The sequence below is a fragment of the Danio rerio genome, chromosome 6 (genome assembly GCF_049306965.1).
Source record: "Danio rerio strain Tuebingen ecotype United States chromosome 6, GRCz12tu, whole genome shotgun sequence".
Taxonomy (NCBI): domain Eukaryota; kingdom Metazoa; phylum Chordata; class Actinopteri; order Cypriniformes; family Danionidae; genus Danio; species Danio rerio.
In genome coordinates, this window is record NC_133181.1 from 32,661,847 (window position 1) to 32,675,305 (window position 13,459).

Below are 13,459 nucleotides of genomic sequence, written 5' to 3' on the forward strand. Positions count from 1 at the left end.
TTAACTCTTGTGCACTGTTTAAGACTACCCTTTTGTTATGTTCGGGATGAAAACATCCACTAAATTAAACTGCTGTAAAAATGCATCAGATAAATATGGTATTCAAAATTTTTGCATAAAACTGTTAATCAACCTCTGTCCAGATTAAAATTACTAAATTGCTTTGAAACATTACAGGACTTTAACTATTTAATTGGTGATTTTATAAATGCTTTCACTGATTTGGTAAAAAAAAAAAAAAAACACAAAATGACGTATTTTCAATATGAATAGTAATTGTGAACTGGATTTTTTTTCTTTTGTCAGTCTTGGACATGTAAAACAACACTGCCTTTGATGCACCGTATTTGGTTGATTTTTATTTATTTTTTTAACCCTACTTTTTACAGGTTTTTCCCCATTGACTTTCATTATAACCACATTTGATGGTGCATACATACACAGTCTTTGTTTTTATTCACTTCATGTACAGTAGTTCTGAGAGCTGAGATGCATATTTAAATTTTCTCAGACACATCAAGATAAGTGCGTAAAGGCCACTCTTTCATACTCACAGTCACACATTTAAATTTGCTGTTATACTCCATATCAAATCCAGAAGCTTTTTTTGTACAGACCTATCCAAAGGGGTAATGGTGCCAACTGATGCCAAATTTGACCTCTTTTCAACAGGGAAAACCACCAACAATCAAAAATGCATGATTATATGGTATTATGTTTTTGTAAAAAAAAAATGTTATTATAATGGAAGTTATGGGGCAAAAACAGCCAGCAACAGTAAAGTAGGGAGAACATTTTTTTAATCAATTTAAAAACAATTCATCAAAGGTGATGTTGTTTTACATGAGCAAGGTTTTGATAAAGTGTTTAAAAAATACAGTCTACAATTACTTTTTAGATTGAAAATATGTCATTTTGTTTTGTTTTTTTACACCAAACCAGTGACATCATTTATGCATTTGGCAATTAAATAGTTAAAATCCTGCAATTTTCTAAACAAATTAGTAGTTTTGATCAGGACTGAGTTTGATAAACAGATTCATGCAAAAAAAAAAAATATATATATATTTATTTATTTGATGCATTTTTTTTTTTTTTTTTTTTACAGTGGTTTAATGTTTAAATTAGTGGCTGTTTTCATGCCTAACATAACAAAGGGCTGGTAAATTTGCCCAGAGTGTATTCTCAATTTTTTTCCTCAAAATATGTGTCAAAATAAGATTTGTCAGCAAAAATAATATTATACAGAAACAGTTATGGTCAAAATAGAACTCAAAATCGCCCTAGAATGGATGAAAACATCCCTAACAGTTCATAAGGGTTAATGATGATTGGAAAATCATCATATGGTGTATTTACACCACCTACTATAATGGGAAGGAGTGTAAAGCTTGGGTGGAAAGGAAGAAATTAAAAACCACTAGATAGATTTTTGTTAAATTTTTTGTATTTCTTAAATATATGAACAGAGTATCATACACTTTTAATTGTTTCTGTCCATTTAGGAATATATATTTCAACTTCACACCATTACAACCCAGTGAATCCTAAAGTGTGTATGTCTATTTCTGTTTTGTGATTCACTCATGAGGGCTGAAAAACATCTGACCATCTGATAAATCGCCTCTACAGTACATTCCCCCTGTACACTTCATGAACAAAGCATGACAAATGACACACGGCAAAGCAGAAATTCAGAGAGTTCAAGAGCCACATGAGTTAGAAATCACTTCAAAATTGGACCAAAATTGCACAGTGTATTCCTAGCCTAAGACTCCTGAAATTTGAACACTATCGTTATGCTTATAGGAACACTTTCCTTTTTTGAAAATATTCATGTTTAACTCTCCCAGAGGTAACCAGTTTAATTTTACCATTTGTTACTCCATTTAGCTGATCTCCGAGCGTGGCAGGAACACTTTTAGCTTAGCTTAGCATAGATCATTGAATCGGATTTGACTATTAGCATCTCACTTAAAATTAACATGAAATTTAGAAAAAAAATCCTATTTAAAGCTTGACTTTGTTGTTAAATGGTAAAACACACCTGTTTAACCCTAGGGAAGTTGTAAAATTAGCCTATTTAAAAAAAAAAAAGTGTCATGTTGACAATGTTATCCAAATTTCTTCATGTTTTTAAAACCGCATTATGGGAAACAAACCCAAGGATGTATCAAATAAATGCTTCACCCGCAATGGGAGTGTGAAAATTAATTTAATTTGCTTTGACGGCAGTTGAAATGAGCCACCCCATACGTTTAGCTGATTTTCTGCTGTCTGGTCTTTCAGCCACTTACTATGAGGCAGAAACAGGAAGAGGAAGAAACGGCCAGGCTCGTATTCTCTGGCTGTTGAGGCTTGGGAACGACGCGATGTAAAGAAATCTAAGCAAAACAAACATACATACATATATACAAACAAACAAACAAACAAACAAAAATGGATTCTTATGGTCTAGAAAGAAAAGAATGTGTAAGAAACATGAGTTTTATGGCACTGATACTCCCAAGGTCCCGATAACCCTGATAACAATATTAATATTAATGTTTGTAGCTCCACAGTTTGGCCGGGGGGTCTCTGAGACCATGGGGGGAAGCAGTGTGAGGCCAAGCTGCAATGGACACAATACATCATGCGCTTGTATGCTAATCTAAACAAACAGCTACTGCAAGCATAGAAAAGCCTGGTTTAAATGAATGGGTTATGAATGTAGCTGTGTCTGTGTATGCCCAAAGTATAATTTGGTTGTTTACGCGTTTGTTAGAGTAAACGCACACAGCCTTACACACACTATGCACTAAAAAATATTAATCTTCTCCAATGTCTTTTCTTTTTGTCATTAAAAGTTATGAAATTGTCTTTATACTCATTTAAGGTGCCCCATTAGCTTTTTGGAATAAATCTTTCATGCAGTAATATCGTTATTGCTCAGCAAAATTACTTTAAAAAAGTAATACATTATAAACTACTGATTACTACTGGAAAACTGTCATTTTATTACAATACTAATTACTTCATGTAAGAAGTAAGCAGATTACTAATTAGTTTACTTTGAAGTTATTTTTAAAACATATGAAATATACCTTTAAAATACAATATAAACGGCAGCTCTTTCATTCATTTAATATTTATTGAGAAACATTAGAATGGGTTAATCACAGTAGCTTGGCATATTCATTAGACATAAAAAGTTCGCCCAACACCTAAAATTCTCTCATCATTCACTTTTTCCCAAACGTGTTTGTCTTTTTTTTTTTTTTTTTTTTTTACACACAAAAGAAGGCATGAAAAAAACCGGATACTTGTAACCATTGACATCCATATGCAAAATTGCTTTAAAAGGTATGAAGCTGATCGGTCAGTTTTTGTCGCGTGACATGGTTTTCATCTGGGTGTGCCTGTGAAATGCGAGTATGCGCAATATGGCCTACCAATATGTGCACGCACGCAAAAGACACGATAAGTGAATGGCCCTATAGGCAGCTACGCTTCTCTTCACATTCAGAAGATACCTTCACTCTCGATCCTGCAAAAAAAATTCAATTTAGTGCAGTGAGTTGGACCACAGTGTTTTTGAGTGCCAGTGTCCTCCTTGGTGACGAGTATTGTCATAGAATGTTTTCTGTTCGAGTGCTGAGCAAGTTGCTGGTTGAGTTATAAGCAGTGGTAAGTTCTTTAGTCTGCATTTCACAGCAATATTTTTGATTTTATGCTCAATGAAATCAAAGTAATGTCTGTATTTCCACCTAAAGAAGCAGCCACTCTAAACAGCAACCATTTCAGCTGGCACTCTCCAGCAATTTAAAAGTGCATGCTTATAAATTGACGTTGCAGCTAAAAACATGAATTAAAGAAGCATTTTTTTTCCCAAAAACTATATTTGTAACGTAACGAAATGACACTGACTTTAGTAACTGTAATCAAATTACACAAATGTAAAATGTAATTCCTTCCATTACTGTGTTCCTCAAAAATGTAATTAGAATACAGTAACGCGTTTCTGTGGAATATGTGGAACATAACACCAGTTTTTTTTATTGGCTGCTTCAAAACTGTTTCTACTTTGATCCCTAATCAAACACTGTAGCTACTCTTGAAATAACTGAAGCAGCAAAATCAAAAACCTACTTGCGCTAACCAGCTCTTTTTTTATGAATTAAAAAAATTAACCCTAAAATTAACCATAACCCTAGAATGGTGCATGTAGGATTTAAATCCATGTTCACGCACACATACATAAAACACCTGCATACACAGGTTTAGCAGACACAAGATATACTAAATATAAACACATAAAAACTTACATACAATGATGTTGATTGCAGAATGATGCTACTCATATACACAAATCTTCGCTCACCCATACATACAGTACATACTCAAACTCTTTGCTTAAATATATATATATATATATCTCATAATAAGCCAAAAACTAAAAAAACACTAGACTTTTCATGTTATACATATGATGGAGGATGGAATAAATCAACTACAGTAGTTCTTCAATGTTTAATCATCAGATGCAAACTTGATTTATATTGTAAAATCAACAGTCTTTACTGTTCAGCTGTGTTAATAAATGTTGAGGGGAAGATATGATGGAGCTTTGTTTATAAAATGCACTGATATAATACTAATCACAATAGACTGCAGGCCATCTGACCAATCAGAGCACAGCAGGCTCTTCAAATGAATTAAATAATCGTTTGAGACTCTCTGAGCAATCAGATAATTTCAAATAGATGTTACTGTATGTGAAAAGTCAAGTGCTTTTTGACCTTGGATGTACTGTATGTAAACCTATTGTAGGAGACCTCCAAAAACAAAATGAGGAACAGGTAATATAGCATAATGGGGCACTTTAAAGTGTAATTAATCGCCTCACTCATACATTTATTAATGTGGTTAAAATAGTTTTTGCCCACAGTCTGTGTAAATAAAGAAACAATGACTAGTTTTCACTTCCTTCCACTGCAGAAAAGTGAAGCCAAAATATCCCAAACATCGACGTTATGCTGATGATATCATTTGCAGCCAGTTTAGTTAATAACCTGCCACAGACTCCTAATTAATAAAAATGAATTGTTAATTAATTTATGTTATTTATTATTATTATTAAAATTAATTAATAAGCTTGTTTTTCAAGGTAGCCAGCCAATAACATTCATTTACTAATTTGATTTTATGATAAACTTTAATGACCCAGCAAATCCTTTAGTATTTTTAGTAGAGTGACTTACAGCTAATTTTCATTCATTCATTTTCTTCTCGGCTTAGTCCCTTTATTTATCTGGGGTTGTCACAGTGGAATGAACCTCCAACTTATCCAGCATATTTTTTTAACAGCATATGCATCACCACAACCTATACGCTCCCATTCACACATATACACTACAGACAGTTTAGCTTACCCAATTCACCTATACCGCATGTCTTTAGACTTGGGGGAAACCGAAGCACCCCAAGGAAACCCACATGAACACGGCTAATTTTATCAATGCAAAAAATAAATAAATATATGAATAAATCTCTTTTCGGAGCTACTGAAAGAAGCCAGTAGTGACTGTTTCACTCTGAGTAGATATCAATAACAGATATCATGATGCAACACCAAACTGTAATATACGGAACCCCGGAAGGGACGTAGTGGAGGAGAAAAAAATTGGCTGGGTGAAAAAAAAAAAATGGGTGAAAAAAAATGGGTGGGAGGAAAATATATCTCTAAGTTTTTTTTCGTTCCCTCGCACAGATGTTTTGCGTTCCCTCGCAAAGATGTTTTGCGTTATCTCGCAAAGATGTTTTGCGTTCTCTCGCAAAACTGTTTCTCCACAAACACTTCCTGTTCACTTCACTCACCTAAACCCTCCCGTTTTGCTGAAATTCTTTCATATTTTACCATTCTATCCCACTTTCTTTACATTACTGTGCGCTGTTCGTCGCCTTTCACTTTGCAACCTCTGAACCAGTGAATGCATGTATAAGCGCTGACTGACAGACGCGCTCCGTACAATAAACTGATCCCAGATCAGCGTCTGTACGCGCCATTTAAAGGGACACTTCTGTTATTAAACAAGTGAGCAGTAAACGAATCTCATGTTTTGTTTAGTTTGATAACAGAGGTGTCTCTGTAAGAATGCACAGATCTATAATGAAAGCAGTCCATTACTTTAGAAACTGTTTGTGCTCATTTAAGAGAAATAAGCTGTTTAAAATAAAACATGCAGGACGGAGATTTCATATTATTCAGTGTATTTGTCTGTTTAATACGGAACCCCGGAAGGGACATAGTGGGGGAGAAAAAAAATGGGTGGGTGAAAAAAAAAAATAATGGGTGAAAGAAAAAAAATGGGTGGGAGGAAAATATATATTTCTAAGTTTTTTGCGTTCTCTCGCAAAGTTTTGCGTTCCCTCGCAAAGATGTTTTGCGTTATCTCGCAAAGATGTTTTGCGTTCCCTCGCAAAGATGTTTTGCGTTCCCTCGCAAAGATGTTTTGCGTTATCTCGCAAAGATGTTTTGCGTTCCCTCGCAAAGATGTTTTGCGTTCTCTCGCAAAGTTGTTTTGCGTTCCCTCGCAAAGATGTTTTGCGTTCTCTCGCAAAACTGTTTCTCCACAAACACTTCCTGTTCACTGCACTCACATAAACCCTCCCGTTTTTGCCGAAATTCTCCCGTATTTTACCATTCTATCCCACTTTCTTTACATTACTGTGCGTATGCTACCTATGAACCAGTGAATGCATGTATAAGCGCTGACAGACGCGCTTCGTACAATAAACTGATCCCAGATCAGCGTATGTACACGCCATTTACAGAGGAGCGGGTGTATGTTTAAACAGACAAATACACTGAATAATATGAAACATCTCCGTCCTGCATGTTTTATTTTAAACAGCTTATTTTCTCTTAAATGAGCACAAACAGTTTCTAAAGTAATGGACTGCTTTCACTATAGATCTGTGCATTCTTACAGAGACACCTCTGTTATCAAACTAAACAAAACATGAGATTAATTTGCTGCGCACTTGTTTGATAACAGAAGTGTCCCTTTAAATGGCGCGTACAGACGCTGATCTGGGATCAGTTTATTGTATGGAGCGCGTCTGTCAGTCAGCGCTTAAACATGCATTCACTGGTTCAGAGGTTGCAAAGTGAAAGGCGACAATCAGCGCACAGTAAAGAAAGTGGGATAGAATAGTAAAATATGGGAGAATTTCGGCAAAAACGGGAGGGTTTACGTGAGTGAAGTGAACAGGAAGTGTTTGTGGAGAAACAGTTTTGCGAGAGAACGCAAAACATCTTTGCGAGGGAACGCAAAACATCTTTGCGAGATAACGCAAAACATCTTTGCGAGGGAACGCAAAACATCTTTGCGAGGGAACGCAAAACATCTTTGCGAGGGAACGCAAAACTTTGCGAGAGAACGCAAAAAACTTAGAAATATATATTTTCCTCCCACCCATTTTTTTTCTTTCACCCATTATTTTTTTTCACCCACCCATTTTTTTTCTCCTCCACTACGTCCCTTCCGGGGTTCCGTAGTTTAAACATACACCCGCTCCCCTGTAAATGGCGTGTACAGACGCTGATCTGGGATCAGTTTATTGTACGAAGCGCGTCTGTCAGTCAGCGCTTATACATGCATTCACTGGTTCAGAGGTAGCATACGCACAGTAATGTAAAGAAAGTAGGGTAGAATGGTAAAATACGGGAGAATTTCGGCAAAAACGGTAACTTAGGGTTTAGGTAAGTGCAGTGAACAGGAAGTGTTTGAGAAGAAACAGTTTTGCGAGAGAACGCAAAACATCTTTGCGAGATAACGCAAAACATCTTTGCGAGGGAACGCAAAACTTTGCGAGGGAACGCAAAACATCTTTGCGAGGGAACGCAAAAACTTAGAAATAGATATTTTCCTCCCACCCATTTTTTTCTTTCACCCATTATTTTATTTTTTTTTCACCCAGCCAATTTTTTTCTCCTCCACAACGTCCCTTCCGGGGTTCCGTTGTAAAAACTTTTCTTTGGGAAAAAAATATTTAAAGAGTCATTTGATTATTATTATTTTTTAACTGCCACCAGGGGGCAGTGAAAATGTTTTGGCTTCAGTTTGCTGGATGTGCGGCACAACATCATTTAATTATTTATTTTTGCCATATGTAGTAGTCTCTCACTGTTGTTATTTATTTTACTCCATTTCTTTTTTCGACTGTGAAACAACAACCTTGTGGATAATCTTAGAACTGCAAACACAATTTAAAACTGCATGTGCAAGCTGCGTGTACATTTTCATGTTAAAAAGTCTGAGTGCATACTAAAACGGTGAATTACGTGCTCTGCAAACCAAAGTATACTTTGGGCTTAACTCCTTGAGATTTAGTTTAGTTCAATCAAATCATTTCAACATTCTTGAATTCAATTAATATTTTCATACTGAAACCTTTAATGAATCCTCTGAGTGTTCCTGACATTTGACGCTGACCTTTATTTCTGTTTGCTAAAAGATTTTCAGCTGTATTCTGAACACTGCTATTGGATAAAAAAACCTGAAGACTGAGCAGGAGAAAAAAACGCAGTAGCTCTAGATCTGTAGTTAATAAATAATAGTAGGATATTTTAAAAGCGAGTAGCCAAAAATGAAGCATATTACAAGGTTACAGTGACATTCATTACTAATTGCACCATCACTGCTCTAATATTCACAAGCAAATTTAATGACAACATGTAATAAACAACACTGCAGCTCTGGTTAGGGAGGAGGGTTGCTGGCTGTTAAAGATGAAACACTTGCACTGATCTTTGTGTATTTTATCTCTGCAGGTTCAGCTAACCTTTAACAAACACTCTGAGCGCTACACAGCCCTCTCTACACTTACAAGCGAACTGACTCAGACACCAAAGATGCAAATACCAATGCCTTCAAAAGCACAAAAGCTACTGCAGGAAATTCATTACAACTCTCATCCTCCTCTTTTAATATAATTGACTTTTGAAATCCTTTATGTGTTTTGTATTTAAGATAATTTGCTGTTATAATTTCTGTGAAAGGTTAAAGGGAGCGTAACATAAGCTGCAACCCCCAGATATCACGTTGCATCAATATTTTAGCATAAAGCTAAAGGTTTTTTTTTAAAACGCTGGATTAAAAAAGAAAACTTGTCATACTTCCGAGCTTTCAGTCAGATCCTCTTTGCGTTTTGGGATGTCAATGGCTGAGTTGAGGATGACACCTTGATCAGACATCGGTTGGTTTGAATAGTCTTTGACGTCTCGCTCTGTCACCTGCAAAAAATGAACAATTATATATATATATATATATATATATATATATATAGAGAGAGAGAGAGAGAGAGAGAGAGAGAGAGAGAGAGAGAGAGAGAGAGAGAGAGAGAGAGAGAGATAGAGAGAGAGAGATAGATGGATGGATGGATGGATGGATGGATGGATGGATGGATGGATTGATTGACTGATTGCACAGACATTGATATATGAGCCCAGTTAGGTACTGTAATAGAACAGGATAAAGAAGCATTACCTCCTTTGGAGCAATGGGCCACTTGGGCTCATACTTGTCTTGGCTGTGGAGCTCCATATTGGTCCCAGAAGAGCATTTTTCAGTGTTTAGGGGGTGAGTGGTTTTACCCACCAGGTTCTGCACTGACTTTACCATGTTCTTGAGGTCTTCTGGGTACGGGGTGGGATAACGCTTTAAATTAATCTCAACCTGCAAATACAAGAGGATTTAGCCCATATGGCGGCAAAATAACCTTTTCTGGTGCTTAAAGATTTCATAAATCCCAGCTCAGCAGACACAGCGATGCTCCTGGTTACATCTGATATTAAGACCTGAGATCAGATACTGAGATGGATGTTTATAGGTCAAAGATGTGAATGTGTTTTTTTTATGCATTTAAACAAAAATGTGAAGAACAGCTTCAATATGTCAGGTGAATTCTTGTCTGTCAATTTTAAAACATGTGTCATTTGATGGCATTTAAAGGATCACGGTGCTGCTCCAAAATACAATTTCATTGTCATTTTAAAAATTTTTACTTTGCCACTGTCCTTTAAAGCACCAGGATTTACCCATTTCGTCACTTCAGAAGGTTCTATTAGACATTTTTTGTCAAAATTGAGTTATTATATTCTTATTAAATGACAACTTATTTACATGATTTGATGTTTGTTTTATAAGTTGTTTAAATTTTAAGACTTTTTATTAAAAATATAAATAAATAAGGTTTTATCTACAAAATCGAACTCTAGCTTAGCTCTATAAGGTTCTTTCTGAGAGCCAATCAGTATTTTAAATGCACGCATGGGGACCAATCAGGATTAGCTGGGAAAGACCAGAAAGAAACACAAAATCAGAGTCGACTAAACAATGCTGGACAACACAAAATTGAGAAGAAACCTGAAACTGACAATGTGTCTGTAAATGTGACGATTTAGATTTTAGATTTAGATTAGCTTTTTGACATTGAGATGAAATGTAAAATTTGTGAAAAAAATTGTTGAAAAAGAAACAGTTATTAAAAAAAGAAAAATTCTAAAATACTAAAAAAAATACATTTTCAGTGTTTATTAAACTCCTTTGCTCATTGTCTGTTTTATTTAAAGTCTTTAAATATGATATTAAGCCTTGAAGGGAAAATATTAAAAAGTATAATTCAATAAATATAATTCAATAGTTCAAATAAAGCATACAACTCAATACATATTACCATATTTAATACATAAAATTAACATCTGCACTGGGCCTTGTATGTTTAATTTGAGAAAAAAATATTCATCCCAAAACATTAAATAAATGTAACAGAAAGCAAAAATATAACTTTCTTAAGCATCAACATTTTGTTCCTTCATTCATTTTCTTTTGGGCTTAGTCCCTTTATTAATCTGGGGTCACCACAGTGGAACGAACCGCCAACTTATCCAGCATATGTTCAACGCAGCGGATGCCTTTCCAGGTGCAACCCATCACTGGGAAACACCCATACACTCTCATTCACACACATACACTGGACAATTTAGCCCACGCAATTCACCTGAACAGAATGTCTTTGGACGTGTGGGGGAAACCGGAGCACCTGGAGGAAACCCATGGGAACACTGGGAGAATATGCAAACTCCACACAGAAACGACAACTGACCCAGCCGAGGCCTGAACCAGCAACCTTCTTACTTTGAGTCGAATGTGCGACCCACTGCACCCATCAACATATTGTAACAACAAAATTTTTATTTATTAAATTAATAATCAGACTGATTGTATTTCTTGAAAAGTAATGCTTCGATGAATGATCTGCCCGATTGAACCTTATAATTCCAAATGGAAAATGACTTCTTAGAATTAGAAGGTTCTATCTCGATTTTCCATTGTTTTAGCCCAATTTGCAAATGTAAGGGAATTTTGATAATTTACATTTAGAGTACATTTATTCTCTCATATAACAAACACATATTGTTATATGGAATGCAAAAACTTTAAAGCTCAATATCCCAAAAACATTTAGAACACAGATAGAACCTTATAATTCCAAGCCGATGATTTGTCAGCGAGAAGCTTAAAATACTTTTACATATTTAAGTTTTTTACATATTTTAACAAGTACAAGTAATGACGCAGGGATATTCAATTAGTTTGTGATGGGCGACCGGAGAGATATAACTTGCAATATGAGTGATGACACAACAGCATATGAGAGTCCATATGTTGTGTTTTTGCTCCTTAAGACACCCAGTTTGGATTTTTCTACATTAAAATGGTAATATGTTTTACTTTGAACCTACATAATATCAGTGCATTGTACAGTAGGCTTTTTTTTTTTTTACAAATTTCAAAGCACAACAAAATCTGTGTATTTCTCAAGTAGACTTCTACATTCAGACACATTTATATGTTTTGTTGTGAACTGTATACAAATTAGGAATGTAACAATTATAGATTTTGGGGCGACGCAGTAGGTTGTGCTGTCGCTTCACAGCAAGAAGGTCACTGGTTCGAGCCTCAGCATGTTCTTGCATTCACGTGGGTTTCCTCCGGGTGCTCCCAGTTTCCCCCCACAGTCCAAAGACATGCAGTATAGGTGAATTGGGTAAGCTAAAATGTCCGTATTTTATGAGTGTGAATGAGTGTGTGTTTTCCAGAGATGGGTTGCAGGTGGAAGGGCATCCACTGCGTAAAATGTGCTGGATAAGTTGGCGGTTCATTCCGCTGTGGCAACCCTGGATTACTAAAGGTAAGCCAAAAAGAAAATTAATAAATGAATTATAGATTTTGGATGTACGATTATATAGTCTAAAGAATAATCATGGTTTTATAGTTATCATGTGTAATATATAATTAAGCTTTATATTAGGTATTAATATGAACTGTTGTTATCAGTTATCATATAGAACTATTATACATACATCAATATAACTGTTATCAGTAGAACTGTTATTATACATACATAACATACATACATAAATAGCGAATTTGCACTCAGAAAAGATGCAATATGTGAATAGCCCACAGCTATAGTTAATCCAGTGTGCGTGCGTATTAGCCTTGGTGTATAAGCTTGGAACTTTAAACTAGTGCTCAGGTGACATAACTTTGTTTAGTTGCAGCAGTTTTGTTCCGTGCAACAAAAATGCGGCGTTGAGAAGCCTTTACCATAAGTATCCAAATGTTTTTGGCTGCTCCTGTCACTCCATTAATGTCAGGTGATGCTCTGTACAGCCTTCAACTGCAGCTCGTGCTGTATTGAACAGATGCATGTCACTTCAGATCTATAGCGGCCGTTTTTCGACTGAACTAAATTTATTTTTGATGTCTTGGTCACACTATTTGGAGGGCCCGAACAAATTGTTTCAAAGTTTGAGCTGCGGGCTGCTAATTGAATAGCCCTGAAGTAGGATATCACTGAATGATAACAGAATATTTAACTTTTTTTTTCAGAAAGATATTTGAAAAATTTTTGTAGACATTTTAATTACATTTCTATGCACATACATGGTTTTAATTTGAGGCAAGCATTAATATGAGACATGCCATCTTTGACCTAATACCAGATGTGAACACAACCAAAGAGAATGCCTAGTTCACATGTGAAATTGGTAAAAGGGACCTTCACTTTTCCTGAGTTGTCCTCTTCCTCCTTCTTGTCCTCGAACTCAAACGCCACCGTCATCCTTTGTTGTCTCTGCTCCTCCCAGAGAGTGGGATTAAAGCTGTCAGTGTCAGACTGGTAATCTGTCAGCAGGAAAACACACATTCATCCAAACATTTAAATCCAGCAAAATGAAAAAAAAAAAGAGAGAGATAAAAAGACAAGCGGCTCAGCCATTCTCACCCTCATCATGCCTGGGCTGCTGAGGGAACATGTAGTTGGTCAAGACTCTCTGTTTGGTCTCAGGATGAGCCTCTGTTTGAAGGGGGATAAGGGCCTTGGACTAAACATCAGAAAGAAATGTTGT

General features: G+C 35.7%; 1 protein-coding gene across 50 annotated transcripts in view; it reads right to left on the bottom strand.

Annotated features, from left to right (window-relative positions):
* The window catches only part of lrrc7 (leucine rich repeat containing 7), a 246,823-nt gene that overhangs the window by 28,794 nt on the left and 204,570 nt on the right, over positions 1–13,459 (bottom strand). For 26 of the 50 annotated variants that reach the window (XM_073954232.1, XM_073954233.1, XM_073954209.1 and 23 more), the window contains 5 exons: positions 13,336–13,435; positions 13,111–13,235; positions 9,531–9,719; positions 9,161–9,277; positions 2,298–2,384 (listed from right to left, as the gene is read on the bottom strand). In XM_073954232.1, coding sequence (XP_073810333.1) covers positions 2,298–2,384; positions 9,161–9,277; positions 9,531–9,719; positions 13,111–13,235; positions 13,336–13,435 — 618 coding nt within the window. The remainder of the gene's footprint in view (positions 1–2,297; positions 2,385–9,160; positions 9,278–9,530; positions 9,720–13,110; positions 13,236–13,335; positions 13,436–13,459) is intronic. The other 24 variants (XM_073954237.1, XM_073954223.1, XM_073954226.1 and 21 more) reach the window with 2 other exon arrangements.